At 38.9% G+C, this 20344-nt stretch overlaps 3 protein-coding genes across 5 annotated transcripts in view; 2 read left to right on the top strand and 1 right to left on the bottom strand.

The window, feature by feature from the left end:
• The first annotated feature begins 1059 nt into the window (after window positions 1–1059).
• gpsm3 (G protein signaling modulator 3) lies at window positions 1060–4885 on the top strand. Its single transcript, XM_028013172.1, has 5 exons — window positions 1060–1501; window positions 1892–2326; window positions 2590–2755; window positions 2957–3204; window positions 3301–4885. Exons 2-5 carry the CDS (start codon window positions 1910–1912, stop codon window positions 3439–3441), a joined length of 972 nt encoding a protein of 323 aa, XP_027868973.1. The 5' UTR covers window positions 1060–1501; window positions 1892–1909; the 3' UTR covers window positions 3442–4885.
• A 2085-nt stretch (window positions 4886–6970) lies between these two features.
• Window positions 6971–16640, top strand: dnase2 (deoxyribonuclease II, lysosomal). 2 transcript variants are annotated; one of them, XM_028012062.1, is made up of 8 exons: window positions 6971–7103; window positions 7584–7802; window positions 8184–8281; window positions 8406–8577; window positions 11318–11420; window positions 11654–11818; window positions 14180–14398; window positions 14481–16640. In XM_028012062.1, exons 2-8 carry the CDS (start codon window positions 7794–7796, stop codon window positions 14852–14854), a joined length of 1140 nt encoding a protein of 379 aa, XP_027867863.1. In that variant the 5' UTR covers window positions 6971–7103; window positions 7584–7793; the 3' UTR covers window positions 14855–16640. The 2 variants fall into 2 exon arrangements, with proteins under 2 accessions (XP_027867863.1, XP_027867865.1); XM_028012064.1 differs by lacking the exon at window positions 6971–7103 and having other exon boundaries at window positions 7509–7802.
• A 126-nt stretch (window positions 16641–16766) lies between these two features.
• rgl2 (ral guanine nucleotide dissociation stimulator-like 2) overlaps window positions 16767–20344 on the bottom strand; it is a 29664-nt gene continuing 26086 nt past the window's right edge. For both annotated transcript variants that reach the window (XM_028012060.1, XM_028012061.1), the window contains 4 exons: window positions 20016–20109; window positions 19632–19856; window positions 19315–19429; window positions 16767–18666 (listed from right to left, as the gene is read on the bottom strand). In XM_028012060.1, the coding sequence (XP_027867861.1) occupies window positions 18488–18666; window positions 19315–19429; window positions 19632–19856; window positions 20016–20109 (613 nt within the window). In that variant the 3' untranslated portion in view covers window positions 16767–18487. The remainder of the gene's footprint in view (window positions 18667–19314; window positions 19430–19631; window positions 19857–20015; window positions 20110–20344) is intronic.

Below are 20344 nucleotides of genomic sequence, written 5' to 3'. Positions count from 1 at the left end.
ACTCCTGGTTCTGACTCTGCCAAATAGACTTCTTTAAAGAAGTTGCTGCCAATGCTCCAGAATAATCTATTTCTATTATTGATGTTTCTTTTTCTTAGCTTCCTTTGTCGCATGATTTTGTGACGATACAATCCGATGCCATTGCTGAACAAACATTAAAAGTGATCCATAGAAATGCTCCATCCTCCATTATTAATGTGAACAGAGAGATGCTGCATGACTTCTATGTTCTTCTGCGCATGTATGCCACCTTGGGGTTGTAAATTGTTCACATACATCTGATTGCAGTCGCATTTAATTAGTAGTACAAACAACCACAAAAAAAATCTAATTTTAACCAAAAATTGGAATTGAGCATCAAGACCTGCTGTGTGAACACAGCCTTAGATAAACAGGTTAAATTCACCAGAGGAGTCTGTCAATTCTCAATAAACGTTCCTACTTTTCTGCTATCTGACTTTTGTTTGCAAAAAGACAAGAAGCCTGCAGACTCCTGATATATTATTATAAGTTCACAAATAAGAGGACGACTAAATATTTAAATGTAACAATCACATTGGGTCCAGATAATCTCAATTTGGGATACTTTGCTCTAAACAATTACTGAGGTCATTGACCTAAATTTTTATTTTTCATCCTGGCACTTGTGGAGCTCCGTACAAGTTCAGAACAGCATGTGACAAATATGACAACAGCATTTTTTTTAATCTGGTGGAGAAATTCTGCTGAGATCACAGCAACAAGTTTCATACAGCAGAAGTGTTTGTGTGTGTATGACTGAGTAGAAGAATGCTTAAACAATAACAATAAAAAAAAGACTGGATCAAATAAAATTTGACTCAATAACCTGAAAACTACTTGCTTTCTTGTTAAAGTAAAGATTGAAATCTGACTACGAATGGATGAAACCTAATTTGACTTTTGTGAAATAACAATCTGACTTAAGACGGCTTGTTTCTCCACTTCTCGTTTTAGCTTCAAGTCAACAGGATGTGAGCCAAAACCACAACAGTGAAGCGCAGAAGAGCTGTGCGTGTTTCAACAAGTTGCAATGGGGCCTGACACATTCAAATGCATAGCAGCTTAAGCAGCAGCTGCCTGCAACTGCTCGGCATGCTCATAGTTTAAGATCAGATTGCAGACTCCTCTGTTTCAGAGCACACCTGGACCGAAGCAAGAGCATGACAGGAGCTATTTAGTTTGTTTTAGAGACGTAGTTCATGACAATCAGATGAGGCAAATGTGGGGCATGTAAATAGGGGTGGGCTGAGACGAGAGGAACAGGAAGAATAGAGCGGAGAGGCAGAAGACTGCAATACAGACAGAGAGAGGGAGAGCTTGTTGCGCTGGTATGTGAAATACTTCACAGCAGATTTTTTCTCTGCTGTCTTGTCTACATAGAGATATTGACCAGACGAGGGACGAGGCAAAAAATGCTGTACCACATCTGTGGTCACTTCAAGAGATGATGTTGTGAGGAGATAAAGTCCCAACGACAAAGGTAAGACCGGTTTACTTAACTTGTGGTAAAAGTAATGTTCATGGGGGAATCTCACAGGATTAAAGTCTTAAAAAGAAACTATCTTCATTACTAAAGTCCAACTAGTCCATTCAACTCTTTTAACCACATTATACAGTACATGTTAATTGTTAAAAGAAACCCCAACAAAAGTGTAGATTTTATAGTGCTGTTTAAAGAGGTGAGAACTTGCTAAACTGGTTTCTTAAGGAGGGACAAACAAAAAATCTCAAAAACAGTCTTCAAGCCAGTAAACACCTGTCTGTTAACGCCGTACATGTCCTGTCTGCCGCCTAACCATCAGAAGAGGAACCGTTTTCTCTCTGCGTTGCGTCTATAATAAAGAATCTGCTTTGTGTTTCTTCCGCTCAGAGTTTGACAGACACAATAATGGAGAGCAACATTGAATTTTCTGTGGAGGAGCTGCTGGAGCCTCTCATCATCACCGAGGACGGAGACACAACCACAGCAGAGGCAGCGAGCAGCTCAGATGCCATCTTGCAAAGCTGTGGTGAAGACTCTGCTCTCGAAAAGAAAGAGGAACACCCGGGGGAGGACGAGAATAATGAAGCTGCACCGAGTAGTGAAACGCATTCAGAGGAGCTAAAGTTGGAAAAGCAGCAGAGCAACACGGAGGAGGAGCATTCAGAGGTTGATAAACTGGAGGATAGTGAGAAGAGAGATGATGGACTAAACTTAGACAAAAACGAAAGTGAAGAGCAGACACAAGCTGGCCAGACAGAGGAGGAAAATTCCTCTGAGCAGCAACCTGAAGGGGACAAAGACCAAGATGAAGATGCAAAGAAGGTGGGTAAAGGAAAACCTCTGAATCAGTTAGTTGTTCAGAAGGTAATCATAACACTTATTATGTTATTGACTTAAACAACATTCAGCCCAAGGAACACACACACACCCATGGAAATTTGAAAGATTTATTTTGTTACGCATCATGTGGGATTACGTAGGAGTGGAGTGGATTCCTTTGCTGTGCCAACAAACATTGTGTGCCACTCAGTCAGAAACCTCTCTCCGTCTCTCTCCACCTTCGCCACCTACCCGCCTCCTCTCAGGTTCACCGGTTAACCCCTGACTTCCCGGACTCGCTGTTTGAGCTGCTCTGCACCCTGCAGGAGGGCAGGCGGCTCAACGACCAGCGATGCTCCTTCAGGTTGGAGGGCGGGATCAGGAGGAGGAGGTGCCACTCGGAGCCCAACACCAGGAAACCAGCTAACAGAGGTGGGACCGCGCTCATGAGGTTCCACTGAAACTGATGAAACTCATGCAGTTGTTTCAGCTGTTTCCATGACATGACTCTGACTCATTTTGATGGAAGAGAACAAAAACAACCACGAAACCTATGAGCAGGGTTTCAGTACTTTTATGTTTCTCCATCTCTGATGGTTAAAACTACTGAATTACTTGTCTTTTTCTTTCCAGTGGTCTTTTCCTCAATGACTTCACTGCAGAAAGAGGAGTTTTTTGACTTGGTTGCTACTGCACAAGCTCGCCGGCTGGATGACCAGAGAGCCCAGCTGGGAGGCTCTCTGCCCCCAAAACCAAAATCTAGAAGCTTTCGAGGCAGCCTAAAGCAGCTGACTTTAGTGAAAAAACCTGAACCGGTTCCTGTCCCCAAAGATGTTCCTGCCCCTAAAGATGATCTGTATGATATGATTCTGACAACACAAGTAAGGAGGATTTGCCATAATGAGTGCTGTAATTTTTAAAAAGAAATAGTCGGTGTATCCACTTGTCGATTCTGATTCCTTCCTTCGCTGTAACAGGCTCAGGGCCGGCTGGAGGACCAGCGCAGCAGGGCCCCCGGCCCCATGGATGATGAAGACTTCTTCTCTCTCCTTCTGAAAGTGCAGGGCGGGCGAATGGATGAGCAGAGGACTGAACTGCCACGCTTGCTGAAAACCTGAGACAAAAATTAGAAACTGTGGCCAGCTGTGAGAGCCAATGAGTGTCTCTTTTTTTGCTTTGATTTCCTGTATAATCAGGGTTTTCGGAACCATAACTCCTCCTGAATGTTAGTCAGTGGTAAAGTTGTCAAGATTGTAGCAAAAACGCTAATGTTTGATCAACAAAGCTTTTAAAGTAACATTAGGAAATGTTTCCAATAAAGAAAAGTGCAGCAAATCATAATTCAGCCTGTACTCTGAGGGACATTGAGGGCTGCTTTCTAAAACTTGGAGGTTACTTCTTGAAACCTAAAGGATATTTTTCAGAGTATAGCTAGTTTTTAGAGTGTAGATATTACTTTCCAAACCTTACAGGTTATTTGTTGGATCTTAGAAGTTAGTTTCTGGAAGTTGTGGTTATTCTCTGGAATTTACACATAATTTCTATGATATATATTTTACTTTCAGCAATCTGTACATTTACTTTCTGTGAATTTCTGTGAATATAGCATTTAAGTTATGTAAAATAACTTATCAGATCTGGAAATAACCTCCAACATCCACAATGTACCTTCTAAATTCAGCAAAGTACCCAGTTGCAAGACTCAAAACGCAGCATACTCCTTGAAAGTAATCTTGGTATTTTGAAATGTAACTTGAGTTTTGCAAAGTAAGTTAATGAAAGCATTAGGTTACATATCTCCCTATAATAGTTCAAGGAAGTACCTTTTCAGTTGCAGAGCATAACCTTTGAATTGTAGTAAGTTACCTGCAGGTTCTAGAGAAAGTAACTTCTTTGTTCCTGAAAGTAATCTCTAAGTTCTAGAAACTAACTTCAATGTTCCGGAAAGTACCAGGTTACAGGATACCTCATAACCCAGCTTGATCTCTGAAGGTACCCAGTTAGTTCAACAAAGTAATCTGTGTGCTTTATGAAAGTAATCTTTAAGTTCCAGTGTGAGCTTCAGAAGTGTTTCCCCGTAATATAACTTCAAAAATTACCCTTTATGTTCTGGAATGACACCTCTGAGTTTGTGGTACAGAAATGTGTATATTTACCCCAAATTCTCCAAATAACCAGTTTGAAGATGTACCATCTAATTGGAGAAAGTACAAATACACAAAACTCTTGATAGTATAAACGTTGCCCTCAAAAGTAACCTTTCGATTCTGAGGACAGTGACTTGTAAGCTCCAGCAAGTCCTGGAAATGAAAGAGTTGTATTATACATTGCTACTACGTAAAAATGTTTACCATTTCTGTAGTTATTTTTTTTTCCTCCAGCAAATGTGATCAGAATAGACTAGCTTTATTGGAAGTTGAGGAGAAAGTATTTTGATCTCTATTGTTGTTTATTTTTACCAACAAGGTAAGATTGATGAGGAGATCCAAACAGTCATGCAGTGTTTAAGTGATATATGAAAGTTCTCTTCCAGAATAAACCAAATGTGCATCTGAGCCATTAGATTTGTTGATTTGTGAAATTTCTTTCTCAAAATTACCGTCAGAAGGAAGAAAGGACAGAGGATAATTTCTTCAGTAGCAGTGATGCCTGAAATTTGAGCAAAACAGAGAATAGCACTTCATGATCAGAGGTGTTTAGTGGCGTGATGATTGCATTGTTGGTTATTATAGTAAAAAATATTAGATGTTTACGATTTAGCACTTGTACTCTTGAGATAGAAAATCAAAACTGGGAAAAAAAATAAAATTATGAGTTTCTAGTCATAAATTAGATAGAAATGGACTATGGTATCCATGTGTAGGGACATTCCCCTTTAAGGCATTTTGGTGAAACTATGAAAAAAAATCGACTGCTAAGTTTATTATTAACAGTAATTCCCTTGGGAAGGGAACATTTCCTGATTTCTTTTCAAAAACATCCAGCTGCACATAAATTTAACCATTCATGGTAGAACAACATGACTTATGATGTTCCTCTTAAGGAACAAATAAGGCAAAGATAAAGATGTTAATATTTAACAAGCTAAATGGAGCATTTATAGGTGTATTTTTCTAATCAACTTCCTGAATTTTATACTTTGCTTCAGTAATGATAAAGAAATAAATGGCAAATACCGTGTTTCTTGCTACCTTTTACAAATATTAGGCTTAGTTAAAAATAATTACATTTTAGTAGTTTATTAATCTAAATAGGCTGCCAAAGAAGTTTTATTGAAGTTAGCTGGTTTTATTTTTGCTGTGCAGTATTTGGTGTTAAACAGAGCATGGTTGTGACTCATCACACAAACTGTTTGAGGCACAAGATGCTTTTTGAAAACACTGCAGGCAATAATGAAGGCCACCTAATGTCAACACCTACTGGGGGTCTCATGGAAACTGGTGACCTTCTCTGCTCTGCACTGCGTCCTCTCAGCTCAGAGGAAACCTGTTTGAGGAAGTAGTTATCGGCCCACGCAGGGGGAGGTCAGAGGTGACGAGAGGATACCGTGTCACTTCCTCAAACAGGAGATTTAGGCCAAGATATCAGATCGCTGACCACCACCTGCAATGCTTGCAGAAAGAGAAAAAGGAGAAGAGCATGCAGCACATCTAAAGATGCACATTTCAGCAAATATTATGAAACAGGAAAAGCTGATTAAGTTCCACTTTTAGGATGAATGTGCTAGAAAGTGCTCTTCCAAGCGTTGGGTGTGTATATTCAGCCAGTTTGTTCCTCATCAGGAGGATTAAAGGTCACTTGTCAAAGAAGAAATATCAGTCATGTCAATATGGCTTTTATTTAGATTAATTTGTCTGATGTAGAAATCTCTTCATTCTGCAGATATGTGTTATATTTAGCTCTCTCTTTTTGATTGTCATGATATAAAAATTAGAGCTGCTCAAGATATGAAGATCAAAACTCTAAACAGCTTAGCATATAAAACTGAATATAGGATATAAACCCTGTCCCAACTTGGCGCGGTTTAACAAACACAGTCAAGACTAAAATTATTTTTATTCAGGTTTAAAGTAATTAAATTTTACTATTAGGTTTTCTTCTGACTTGAAGCATTATCTCTGTTTTGGAGAAGTCCAGCCAGAGGTCTGACTTGAATCTCATTGAGGACTTGCAGAGATCTAAAAATTAGGATAATGGCAAAAATAAGAATATAATATAAAAGCAATACAGCTTTTTCTGTTAATTATTGATGTAAATATAAATCATTTTTGACATGCTATTTTTTAGTAAAATGTGAATAACTATTACACAATTTTGCTTTGAATCTGGCAGGATTAATAATATAATATAAAAATGACAACACCTCAAATAACACAGCAAATAAAGCATGTTATATAGAAATATATTATTTATAGAAAGAGTCTTCCTCAAAACATGTGATTGATCATGTGATTAGAAGCATCCAAGAGGTTTCTGAGAAAAAAAAAACAGGACTTAACAGTAAACATAAACCAAGACAAAGTACTAAGCATGCGTCTGTAGTAATTTTAGATATATAAATGTCCTGATAAAAATGCTGTCTGTTGGGGCTGTGGCTCGTTTCTGGTCGCAGCTTGCGTTGTGATGACGTCACTATCCTATCCTCGCGGGATTAGCTCACAGCGGCAGCTCTGACCAAAACCAGGATGTGGATGGAAACGAAATTTGGACTTCACAGAATCTATTTACTCATTATTTGAGTCTTTTTTAAATTGACAACAGTGAAGAGAACTTAGTTGAGGTTTGTATGAACCGGACTAAATGAGACTGCTAAGTTAGTTTATAATACGGAACATAAGTTTGACTTTAATGTATTGCTTTTCATGTTTGAGCTTAAACATGCCTATTTCCTACATAATAGTTTGTTTCCTAAAGACTGATTTATGAATCATATTAATAAAATAATTAATTTTAAAAAACTGTTTAAGTCATGTGCTTTTAGAGTGTCCACGCTAAAAATAAAACTATGAAAACTTGGAAAATTACAGTTTTACATTTTATTTTCGCCCAGCTTTAACCAAGGTAATTGAGATCTTTTAGCTTAGTGGGCAGTTTGTTTGTCTATAAAGATGAGGAAGGTAGAAGAAAAAAAATGAATCAAAAGAAGAAGTGAGGCTTAAACTGTTTACGGAAAGTCAAGTCTATAGCAAAGGACTAAAACAGGACCTGAAAGAAGCATCAGCTCTCACTAAATAAATCTGCTGCTGCTGTTCTTATTCAGAAATCATCCTGGAGGAAGAGGTGCAGCCTCGAAGTCAATCTGGAGGCAGAGAAACGTGGATGAAATGGACTAAAAACCTCATCAGATTACATAAGAATTAGCCCACAGCATTACTCAAGGAGTACCTGGAAGCCTGGAAAACTTTCTACGCCCTTTTTGCTGAACGAAATAACAAGAAAAACTCCCAGAGGAACCAGGAAGTGGTAAACAATGTCGATGGTAGGATGGAATATTGACTTTATGATTGTTTCCATTCTATAAGCTCCATTTGACCTGCGCCATTAGAAAATGTGATGATTTTTCATTATTAAATGACTATTTTTAATGAAATGCTGTTGTAATCACAATGCTGCACTCATTACTATTTTTTCTGTAATGAGTGCAGATTTAAGAACAGTTTGCTGCGTATATTTTTTATAAAATATACTCAAGAATAACTCGTTTTTAAATTATTGTTCTTATTTCAAAATGCTTTTGAAGTGTTGGTTTTTGTTTAAATTCACAATAATCTATCTTCTTATTTAGAATATATTTAAGCTTAGTTTCACAATATAATGATTTAGTTTTTTTTCAATGAAAACATGCTTCTTTTCTTCGTAGATGTTTCTGATCCTGTCCCTGCTGATTATGTGTGCGCCACCAGGGGGCGACGCATCTCCAATCAGCTGCTACAACGACCAAGGTGATGCCGTTGACTGGTAAATATTCATTTCACTGCCAAAATTCACAGAAATCTGAGAGTTTAAATAACAGTTGAATATATTGTGTAACTTTTGGCTTCTCTGGTATTAATTCTCTGCTGTCCCCTTATGTTTAAACAAGGTTTTACTTGTACAAACTCCCTAAAGAAGGGGGCAGAACACACGAGTTCAAGGGAGATACGTATTTATTGCTGGACAAAGGGAGTGAAGGATGGACGGAGGGGAAGGTGACGGTGAATGACACCAATGGAGCTTTGGGCCAGACAGTCGGACAGCTGTACTCACAGGAAAAGGTCGGTTTCCATCAGGTTTCCTTTTTATCTGCAGCAGATCAGAGGCTGATGCTAAAAATTGTGAGTTTTACATCCCTTTCTTTAGAAAAAAAAAACACCTATAGTTGAAGGTCAGCATTCTTCAAAAATGAATTATGAAGCAGTTTTCACTTCCTTCATATTCACATGTTCAGGTTGGACCAAGTGAAAAACGGCCGCAGGCAGCAGATATTTCAGGTTTTACCGTCTCAACAGTCTCATAAAAACTAAACTAATTTAAACAGTGACCTAAAAGCAGTGGCATAGAAAGTGGATGCAAAAAATAAATTATGTTGCACTGACGCGATAATACTTTAGAATAAGTTTTTTATGTAAAGTATTTGCTGTACACTTTCTGCACCTGTAGTTTCTATTTCTTCTCTTTTACTCCATCATGTCTGAGGTGTGTTTTAGTTGTGGTGGAGGCTACATAACGGCAATTAAATCAGAGCTTGCTTGAAAAAATTAAATTAAATAGGATACTTTCAAGTATATCTTTGAGCTGTTTTTACTGATAAATGCCCAAAGGAATATTTCCCACGACATTATTTGTTGACACAAGTCTCTGTCTTTTTAACAGGACCACTATGCAAACCAAAACCTATTACTAATTTTAAAATAATTGATCTTCCAGATTGTTTTTGCTATGTTACCATATCCTATACCGTATTTGCACCTCAGTAATAAATGGTTTTCATGGAGAGTTGTTGATCCTGAGATGCTACTCTCTGCTGCAGTTCTTTAGCAGTGGAGATTTGTTTACCCCCTTTATGAAAATTAAAATACCTCTCACTTAAATGGTCTGTTTTTTTTATTTTATTTTGAAGAACAGCTGAAAGACATGGAGGTCAGTGTTATATCACAAGGGGAACAGAAAGCATGGTTATTAAAAGCTCCTTCATTCCACTTATTTTATTGGAATTGTCTTGGTTGCCACTAATTGTGACATCTGTGATTTAAAAAAAAGTTCTTAATTAGAAATTTAGTTTACTTGGTAAATAAATGTTTTTAAATTGCCACACAGTATCTGGGCTAGGTCAAGATTTCTTTTAAAGAATAAAGTGGTAATATTGTGAGTATAAAGTTGGAAGTGTATGAGAGCAAACTCATAAACATTCAAGAATAAAGCTATATTACCAGAATAAGGTTGTATATTAATGAAGGAGTAATTTTATGAGAATTATCATGATAATAATAATAACATGAGGAATGTGGAGCATCTTGTGAACATCTTTGTTTCGGTTTGACAAATAAATAAATGCTTAATCTTTTAACACATCAGCATCAAGTAATTCTCAGTAGCAGGACTTTGAATTGATTGTGCAAACGAGTTTATTTCGAAAAAAGAATCACATGAACTTGACAAGGTGGTCAGATCTTTATAGCTCTGTCGCAGCTTTGCTGTCGTTGAAACAACGTTTTTCAGCTAATCTTTCTGCTTTCTTTTGGTAATATTGCATTTTTATCCTACTAACAATGTATTTCCATAATATTATGATTTTATTCTTGTATTTAAAAGAGAAATCTCAAATACACCATTGTACTAAATGAATTGTACTTTAAAAAAAAATGTAAATTCAATCAGAGATTTTGGTACTTCAATAAAGATTTCTTTCAGTAAGAGTAGATGGTGCCATATTTTTCAGTAGAACCCAATTCCAACTATCTATAATGCAATTTTCTACAATTTTTGTACTTCAAACATTGTCACAAAAACAAATCTATGGGTAGGAAATAATTAAACAGAAAATGTTACTGACTGTTTTGGTGCACTATCTGCCTCCACCAGGAAAAACAACCTGATTATTTCAAAAGAATCTTCATTTACTTATAAAATGATACAATTTTCTTTAAGAACATTGCTGATAATATTAGCAATGTTACAAAAGGAGATCCCAGAATATTGTTAATTTTTTTAATTTATTTTTTGCACGTGTGTTGCTCTGAAGTCTGCAGTTTGACAAGTGAAGTGTTAGGAATCAGAAAAAGGCATTAAGATATCTTCCTGTCTGCTTCTGCATTTCATCTGCAGCTGTACGACTTCCCTTTTTTTTTAAGATGTTAACTGAACATAGTGCTAAGCATATTTTTCACCGCCATGCTTGCGGCTATTGAGTGTCTTAAAACTAAGACACTCAGTAGGAGAAGTGAAAATGTGCTTTTATTTTTGGACTTTATTCCAACAATAATTATTATCAGCATTTATTCTTAATGCCGGTAAAAATCGCAAAGTTCCATATTCATTCCTTAAACTCATCCTGTTTGTCCATCCTTTGGTTTCTGCTCAACAGAGACCATACCGTGAAGAAAACAGGTCAAAGAAACCCAGAGACATTTCATAGGGGTTCCTAAGGTGTTTCAAGGCCAGATGGGATGCGTAATTCATCCAGAAAACTCTGGATCTCCTCCAAAAATGACGTCCGGAGTCTTATAATAAGATGCCTGAGATGTCCCAGACAATTCAAACTCTGCTGCAAACCAGTCGAGTGCACTCCAACAGAATCACATCTTCCGCTGGACGGAAACATCAGACTTGGAGGCTGTTGACATGACAACACTTTGAGATCTCGTCCGCTATCAGTCCATGGCAGAGATTGTCTTTGAGACTTAGAAAATGTCATTTTTTGAAAAATTATTTGGTTGTTTTCTGTTTTGGATCCGTGCAAAATCTTTGTGTGAATTTAGAATCGGTGATTTAAAGAAAACACTTTTGTTTTCACAGAATTCGGAGGTAGCGTACATCTTGTACAACGACCAGCCGCCTTCTGAGGAGTTTGGTGGCAGATGGGCTGAAGGCAGCGGGAGCAGCAGAGGTCACACGAAAGGTCAGGCACCTCAATGTCGCCTTGTGTTCAGAAACAGAGTGGAAAACAGTTCAGCTGCCTCAGGGAATAATCTGGTTTGGACATAATTTGGTACTCATGGACAGAAGAGATATCCTGCTGCTAATAAAGTATCTGAGTCTCACCTGGTACAAAACAGATCCTCACCTGTATTCCTGTTTCATTGTCTGTAAGCTAATTTGCTAACACTTCTATCTATCGTCTCTGGCCTTCAGGTGTCGTTCTGCTGGATAAAAATCAGGGGTTTTGGTTGGTGCACAGCACCCCTCACTTCCCCCCTAAGCGACAGGAAGGGCAGTTTTACTATCCCAGCAGCGGAGTGAACAACGGGCAGAACTTCATCTGCGTCACCTACCCGCTAGAACGTTTCCAGACTATCGGTAAGACTGGAGTCGAGGCTTTTATGCTGGAATGCTAAGCCCCTCGCAGAACAGTGACCAGTATTAATATGGAGAACTTAGGAGGTGCGCTGCACCTTTAAGGAAACAGGATGTATCCTCTCTGTCATCGTAGAACTTAAATTAAATATGAAATTTTGCAGGTTTTCCACTTAATTAAGAATATTACAGATATGAACAATTTGAAAATGAAATCAAGATGTGGTGTTATTGAGGAAGAAGGAAAAAATATAAGAGTATTTAAGGTTTTCATGCCTCTGTGCACAACTCACATTAGACAATGGTCAGCCTCTGAGGCAAAGTTGGTCCCCTAAATGAAGTTGTAGGTAAAGGAGGACATTTAAATGCATGACGGTTCCGATGGTGAGAACAGGAGGAGCGCTGAGGGGAAAAGCAGAAACATTTAGGTTTGATTTTGTTTTCTCTCACAAGCATCTCATAAGCATATAATGATACATGTTTCCTCTGAGTTTGGAGGGATTTTAATTTTGTTTCAAAGTAGAAACACTTTAAAAAAAGAAATCAAAAGTTGTTGCTGCTGAACACCAGCCTGTAATGCTTATCTTATATTGTGTTCCACTCTCTAAAAATGCCAATATAAACATAAGTCTATTTCTGTAAATAAAACTTTTCACAGATTTATGCAACGTTCAGGGAAACTCATCATATCTGGGAGATAACATCAACATTTTTGAAACATACCTAAAAAGTCTGAAGATTCAATTTAGATTGGATTCTTAACTAAATGTGTCAGAAAAAACTGGGTCAATCCTTAACTTTATTAGACCGCTGATGTCTGAGCAAGGGTTTTAGCAGGAAGAAATGTTTTTTATTTAAATATTTCAAAGAGAAATCTCTTAAGGAACAATACAAAAACTATATGTTTGCCAGCTTTATTTAAATAATATGCTAATATAGTTCCTTAAAAGCTGCTGCTTTTAGTGAACGATTTATTATGTTGTGTTTAGCATTCCAGTCAGGTAATGACACAACAGCATAATCAGTGTAAACAGGTGTTGTCTCCGTGTCACTCAGCCGCCGCCGCAGATCGCTGGCAGACTCAGCCGTTGGCACAGTTGCTATGGCAGAGCTGGGGATAATGTAATTAGACGGAGGTGTGTAACCATAGAGATCGAGGCCCTCACGCTGCGGCAGGGATTTGTTTCATCACGTCCTCGTCTCTCCAGCTGAGATGTTCTGGGCGTCCGGGGAAAACGTGGACACACAGGCAGAGGGCATCTGGTCAAACAGCAGAGACAGAGATTTGTTTTTATCACCACCTGCAGCATTTCATTTACACATAAATACAGAAAACTGGTCTGTTGCTGTTGGAATTTGCTTTGTAATCGTCTCAGGGATGCCACCTGTAAATGAAAAACTGTTGAGCTGACATAAACTTGTGTAGTTTCAGTAACAAATTTAATCAAGTCTAACTTTTATTTCATTTAGTTTGTCCTGAACCAGTATACCACTTAGCAGAAACTCAATTTATTTTAATTAAATGCAAAGCTGTTGTGCTTTGATAATTAAATCACTACTGCAGTGATCTTATTTCGCGAGCACGACTAGTTTTATAGCTTTGCTCAGGCTACTGGGCCTAAACCAAAGTTTGATCAAACCAGAACTCTCATCTGTCCAAACATTCAATACTTTCACAAAAAAGGCAATTTGGTTCTTACACAGTTCCTTTATATCTGAATTAGGGATAATGCATTCATTTAGAGGAAAGGTCCAACAGATATTCCTGTTTGTAAATTTAGTGGTGATTAAAATGTTTATTAAACCAAGCATCCAAATTCAATCAGCCACTTCTACACTGTGGGAATATTTTGTCTAATGTTTAAAGTTGTGTTTTACAGTTTGGCAAGCAACAAATACGGCTCCATTTGCTGTTTTCTGCTGCTTCTGCTCTGGCAAAAAGTCCCATATTAATAATAATAATCATAATAATCCATTTTATTTATAAAGTTATTTTCAAAGATCAGCGCAGTTTGCGTAACAATTAGTATTTATTTTTAAGCAGTTATGAGGCAAGGTGGTGAAACCTTAAACTGCTGCTGCATAACAACCTGGAAACTCAACAGGTTGTTGCTAGGTAACCAAAAAGGGAGTTAGTTGATGCCACAAACTTGCTTAGCTGCCTGTGAGAGGTTGAGCTGCTAAAAACCTTTCCTCTGCCTACATCCCCCAGAATGCTTTGCAGTTCTGGATTGGAGTTCAATGAAATTATTGAATATTGGGCCAAACATATTTTTTATTGATATTGATCGTGTGTTTATCGCAATATGTATTGTTATTGATTTATTGTCCAGTCCAATGACTTGAGTGTGTTTTGCGCCACAGGAGAGCAGCTGCAGATCAATCAGCCTGATGTGTATGACTGTGACGTCCCGGAGTCCCTGGCGTCCTCCGTCCCCGCTCTGGCTGCTGTCTGCAACAAAAACCTTCTGTCCTCTCAGACGTTTCCACATGTGAAAACTGTGTCCAACCGCAGCGTGACTCTGACCTCAGCAGGCGGCACCGACTTCATCAACTTCGCCAAAGGAGCAAAGTTCGATGACGGTGCTCCTTCTGTTTTATAGGCTGGAGCAATTTCTAAAGCTTCAGGTTCGTTGTCTCACCTGTCCTCTCTCTCTTTCCTCAGACCTCTACCACTCGTGGGTGGCGCCCACCCTCAAATCAGACCTCCTGGTTCAGTTCTGGGTGCGCTCCACTGGGATCCTCCCTTCCGACTGCTCGCTGGGCTGGAAGGTCCTGGACATCAAGAGCATCAACCCGGGGCAGACGTTCACCTTCAAGACCACGGAGGACCACTCCAAGTGGGCCGTCAGCCTAAGGGCAGCGCAGGACGGGTCGCGAGGTGGCGGCTGGGTGTGCGTGGGGGACATAAACAGGAATGAGGCGGAGGAACAGCGTGGAGGAGGCACCGTGTGTCTTCAGGACCCGACGGTGTGGAAGGCTTACCGGACGGCGGCGCTGGAGTGCGAGGCCTGTGGAGGAGGAACGATCCAGTGCTGAAGAGTCCGCTGAGCTACACGATAACGCTGGGCTCAGGGGCTTATGGGAAATATTTCAACTCGCTTGGTATGCTGGGAGTCAGTTTTAAAACGCAAAAAAGCAAAATCCAGTTTGGGCTGGTGCTGTCAGTTGATTAAACAATGTAATCAGATTAATCACACTCTGACACAGTGATTAATCGTGATTAATCACTGTGCCTAACTTCAGTCTACCAGTTAAAATGCAAATATCTAAATAAACTAATCAATTATTTGTGGGGGTGAGGGGGTTGTAGCAGAAAGCAGGTAATGTAGTCTCCCAGTGCTTAACACCAACTAAGGGAACTTACTGCACTACACATGAATACAAGAAGTAGTAAACATTTTCAGGGGTCAGCTGATAACAGATATGTTTTATTTCCTAGTTCTTGGGTGCTTCAACCTTTCTGATGCCGCCCTGGACAACTGCCCATATCAAAAACCGTCAAAAAAAAAAGTTTCATCGTCTCAAACCAAATCTTTACGCCTGAAGATTCTCAGTTTTCCAGGTTTTTATCTTCAGTAAGATTTGAAGGAAGACATTTTGTTTTAAACATTAGTTTTAAACATTCTATTAGTGAATGTCATTTGAAAGTCTAATGTAATTATTCCAATTGCAATTTTTTAAAAATTAGGTAATTTTCTGTATTATGTGGTGCCGTAACATTTCGGGATTATTTTCTTAAGGGTTTTAAAGGAGTAAAAGTTTACACTGGTTTAACTGTAAGCTGTTGAAATTATGTCTGTACACTGTAAGAGAAAATCCTCCATAGTAGCTTATATTCCCCGTAGCCTCTTAAAATTCAAGCATCATTCCTAATAACCAACAGTTATTTATAAAAATGCTTAGTTTTTTAAATACTTCAATGCGGTGAATACATGTGAGTTCAAGGAGTTTGCATGTTTTTTCTCCTTTATTTTACTATTCCAGTAATCAACAGGTGGCAGTAACGACCTGCAAAGAGCCACAAAGATGCAGCAGGATGTTGCACATCATGCATGCAGATTTCAAGATGTATCTTTCAGTTTTTATTTTCAAAAAAGTGCAAATAACTGAACTGATCCTAAAAATGCAGCTCAGATGAACATCATTAGTTCCAAACAGCAGTTCAACTTAACTGCAAATTGCTTGTTTTTAAAGCAAATTACATTTATAACGAGTAAATGAAACAGACACAGAGTGTGAGTCTCAAGAAAACTGAAAATAGTTCTTCACTTGCGAAAGAGACACATTCAGTTTATGCTTTCTTGGCAAAAACATTTCAAATGCTCAGTATGATTTAATTTTTTTTATGCAAATGGAGCAGTGCAGTAGGAGAACGAGTTCAAACATCTGACAGCAAGCTGGAGAGGTTAGGAGAAAACAGAACAAAACCCGTAAAAGTGTCTCTTTAAGAATAATAAAAGCGATAGCTGAAGTGTTTTTCACAGCTGTTGAAACTGAAGAGACTCTTCTGCAAATGGATGAGAGCAGATTCTGTAAGGAGGTTTTTTCACTCATGCATGCAGGTGTTCTCTCGAGGACTGACATGCTCTGCTTCTTGAAAAGCACGTGGATTCTTTCTTTTATTATTATTTTTAGGATTCTGGAAAGAAATCAGGGCAGAAAAGATTCAGGTTTGATGATTTTCTTTTACTTCTCTGTGAACGTTGGTTATAAAGTCAAATAATCTGTGAAGTGGTTTTTCTCCGCCTTCAGTCTGACCTTGATCTTTCCTGTAGATAAAGATGCTGGCTGTCTTTAATTTGAATAAAAAAAAGCTTCTGCGGCGGTGTCTGACTTCATACGTCACCTGTCTTTGAAATGTCACCACTCACATGATGCATGGAGCTGAATTTACTGCCTCTTATGAAAGGACCAACAGCATGACAAATCTCACCCATAAGCACCAAAATCCATATAAAAGTAAGTTTATTACCACAAAATAAGACATCTGACATGTAGTGCATAAATAAGTTTGATGTGAAACGGATCAGCGATGGAGGAGGCTGTGTTTCCTCCACCTGTGTGTTCTGAATACATTCTAATGAGAAAGGTGAGCACCGAGCAGAAGAAGGCACTAAAACACTCTTTAGCAACAGCATCACACCCGCACATCATGTAGTATTACCCAGAATCCTCTCTCTTGTTCCCCACGGCTCCTCCCGGGCCTCGGCCAATCAGAAGGCTTCATCAGCACTGGGAATGATGCGTAGAGGCCAGAGGTCACCGGACTGGTTCAGATTAAACTCAAGCGGCTGAACATTCAGGATAAAATAAAGAAAGCTCAGAGGGGAACCAACCTGGCAACCCGTTAGACCTGAACATATCAGCTGTTTGGTTCTGGAACGACTTTCTTCCTGTTTGAAGTTTTATGCTGATTTAGCAAAGCATCATGTTTTTTTGTAAAGTGCTTGAAGTTCATTTAAAGCTGCAGGAATTGTTTTTGTCCACTGGAATTTAGAGGAAACTTCAGTTTTGTGCTATATTAATTTAATGCACCGATCTACTTGCATATAGTGCTGTGAAAATGTTTTAAACTTCACCCTTTCTTACATATTTCCTTCCAAGCAGCCAGAGCTCCCTGTAATCTCTTAACGTTTCAGAAACCCAGCTCTGAGGCTTCCAGTTCCCTGTAGATTCAATTTTAAATGAGCCTTTTTTTATGGCTGAATGATTAAATGTCATAAACAAAAACATCTGAAATGGTCAAATACAGGACTGAAGACAAGTAAAAAAAATGTAAAAGTAAAAGTCCAAAAGAAACGTCTTCAGAAGAATTGATTAATGCGACTGTGAAAGATCACCAGAAAGTCAGAATGTCTAAGAAGGAAAACATGAAGAAATGATTGGCCGCTCCTTGCTTTTAGACATCCAGCAGAACAAATCTTTTCTCCCTTTTGTAAATAATGATTTACTTCGGTCAACAGCAGCTTCGGCTGGAGGAACGTTTGGCTCTCTGGGTAATGGACGACCTGCAGATGAACTGTCTGGATGTTGCTGGATGAGCGTGCAGAAAGCCTGTCAGAGAAGAAACTGTTTTTCTAACTCTATGTTCCCACAGAGCCCAGAACGTTCATTTGAGCTGCAGAGTTGGTAAAAGTCCCTCTGTAGAATAAATGTCTGATTGTTGCAGCTTTTTGTTTATGTCTAAATGAAACAATTCATATTTTCTGAGCTCTCTGGAGTCTAACAGAAATGCATGAACAGGATTTCTCAGATTAATTAGGAGCTTCTCTCATCATACAGACATACAAGGTATATAAATATATACAAAACATGTTTATATATCTCAGGGAGATGCTTCAGTGTTTCGCTACACATCTATGCTTACAAATTCTGCTGAGTTGGAATGAAAAACAGAAGCATTGCATGCTAGATGACCGGGCCGAAGCACCTGATTCTCTCAGTTAAAGGCCTCCACCAGCCCTTCCTTCCCAGTTTAATTTAGTAATGCATATTGGTTGGCAATTGGGAGAACTGGCCCGGTTCCTCAGCAGCAGATGTCTCGTGAACACGTGTTAACTTTTTTGCAGAACAGACTTGGTCGGGAGAACGAAGGAAGGCATGTGTAGATTTGTCCTTTTTGCACATTTATAGAGAAAACAAAAACTGCCGCAGAGGACAAAGCTTGTGTCAAAACAAAGTCCGGACCAATCTCCTTCCTTTGGCCTTGATGCGAGGAAAAGTGGCGCTCGTCTCCGTGGTGATTGGCGAGCCAACCGGGGTGTTCCCGCCTTTCCTTCTCAACAGGAAGTCGACGCTGGATGATGTCATGGCATAGAAGACGTTTCCTGTTGCCGGGATGACCAGTTCTGAGTTAACAGGAGAGAGACACAAAGTATTTAAGGAAAAACTGTTTCCAGCTGACGACATGGTGACAGTGATGGGTGTTTGCTGCGTTAGCCAGAAGCAGCTAAATCACCGAAGCTATTTTTTAGAATTTAAACTGACTTTAGTGTTATTCATAGAAAAACAGGTATTTTGTCAATTTGCTGTTCAGAAACAATGCAACTAAAAAAGTAAAGAATCAAGTTTTTGAAATGACAAAGTCCAGACAAAAGCATGATTGAAATGCTTTGTTGGCAGATGAATAGAAAAATATGTCTGCAAACCAAGGAATGGTGAAAAGAGAAAAATCTCTCCTAAATAAAGTAAAAACCTGATTTCTGAGACTGTTGCTGTGGAGTAAACTTAGTTTTGACATTTAACTTTTCAAGCTTGGTTTCATCTTTCTTTAATAAATAAAGGCAGCAGGGTCCTATTTTCTGTTTTTAGTCATTATTTGTATCTCAAATTGAAATTGAAATTTTAAAAATGTATTATTCTAATTATAATTATTTTAGATCCCAGATCAGATCAAAATCACAGAACTAAACTTTTACCATGCCCTTATTTACATAAAAACTGCTGAATTGTTGAGCTTAATAATCACTGAAGTAGACAACAGGGTTTTTTTGTACCTTTTCCTTCAGGCAGAAGTTGTATCAGCTCGTATCTGGACGCCTGTGTGGGGTCCTGATTGTGTTTCTCTAAGGCAGAGCTGATCACAGCGGGGGTCTTGTCATTGCTCGTAACCTAAGTGGAAAACAGAGCATAACTGTGACACCAGTACAGCTTGATTTGCACTAATGATACGGTGGCTCTGATGTGTCCTGAGGATCTGATCCGATGACTATCATTACCACGGAGAGTCAGCTTTAAGTGCAGCGTGCTGCGGATAATTCAGACCGACTCACTGCTGATGTGAATTAGAGTGAAATGGTTTTGAGATTTGTACCAGTATGCTTCTGTATAGGTTCCCATCCTGCAGGTCCATCCGTATCCTGATGATCCGCATGTCGGGCCCTGACCCCGGAACGTTACTGGGGAGGTTGTTGCCGCAGGAGGCTGACCTGCGGTGCGTTTTTGTGGGCGTGGTTGGGGTCAGCGCGACGGGGGTGGACTCGTTGGTTGGAGGGGACGTGTCGACGTCCAGGCAGGAAACCGACGGAGATCTCATGTGCTGCAACACAAATAACCGTAATCTCAGAGGGGAAATCTTCAAAATAAAGGAAACTAAAGCGAAAGAAAAAAAAGAGTCGGCTCTGAATGCAGCATCTGTGAAATGAGTTCATATAAATGCAAACCTGACCTTTTCTAATAATAAGCATTAATGGATTACCTTTGTGAGTTTGGAGAGAAAGTTATTGACTGGAGAGTGAAAGTCGAAGAGGCTGTCGCCGTCACCAGCCAGGCTGGTCCGGGAACTGCTCAGGCTGGAAACAAGAACGAAAATATCAAACTTTATCGATTAACTAGAAACAGGATTAATACAAAATATTCTGGAAAACTAAATGATACCTGCTTCAACTTTGCATGTAAAGCAGTTTTCCCTTTAGCTGTGAGTTTTGCATTTTTTGATCCCAATCTTCTCCACTTAACTTTATTTGTGAATCTGATTATGCTGTTACACCATCATTTCCCCTCTGTGGGGCAACTAAGGCTATTTCT

Source organism: Xiphophorus couchianus, chromosome 3, assembly GCF_001444195.1.
Source record: "Xiphophorus couchianus chromosome 3, X_couchianus-1.0, whole genome shotgun sequence".
Classification (NCBI taxonomy): Eukaryota; Metazoa; Chordata; class Actinopteri; order Cyprinodontiformes; family Poeciliidae; genus Xiphophorus; species Xiphophorus couchianus.
This window is presented reverse-complemented; position numbering and strand designations above follow the sequence as displayed.

Coding starts and splice junctions, on each gene's coding strand:
- gpsm3 (XM_028013172.1), top strand. CDS start 1,910: ATGGAGAGCAACATTGAATTTTCTGTGGAGGAGCTGCTGGAGCCTCTC. Junction 2,756..2,956: donor CAGGAAACCAGCTAACAGAG/GTGGGACCGCGC, acceptor TTTTCTTTCCAG/TGGTCTTTTCCTCAATGACT. Junction 3,205..3,300: donor ATATGATTCTGACAACACAA/GTAAGGAGGATT, acceptor TCGCTGTAACAG/GCTCAGGGCCGGCTGGAGGA.
- dnase2 (XM_028012062.1), top strand. Junction 8,282..8,405: donor CAAGGTGATGCCGTTGACTG/GTAAATATTCAT, acceptor TGTTTAAACAAG/GTTTTACTTGTACAAACTCC. Junction 14,399..14,480: donor AGGAGCAAAGTTCGATGACG/GTGCTCCTTCTG, acceptor CTCTTTCCTCAG/ACCTCTACCACTCGTGGGTG.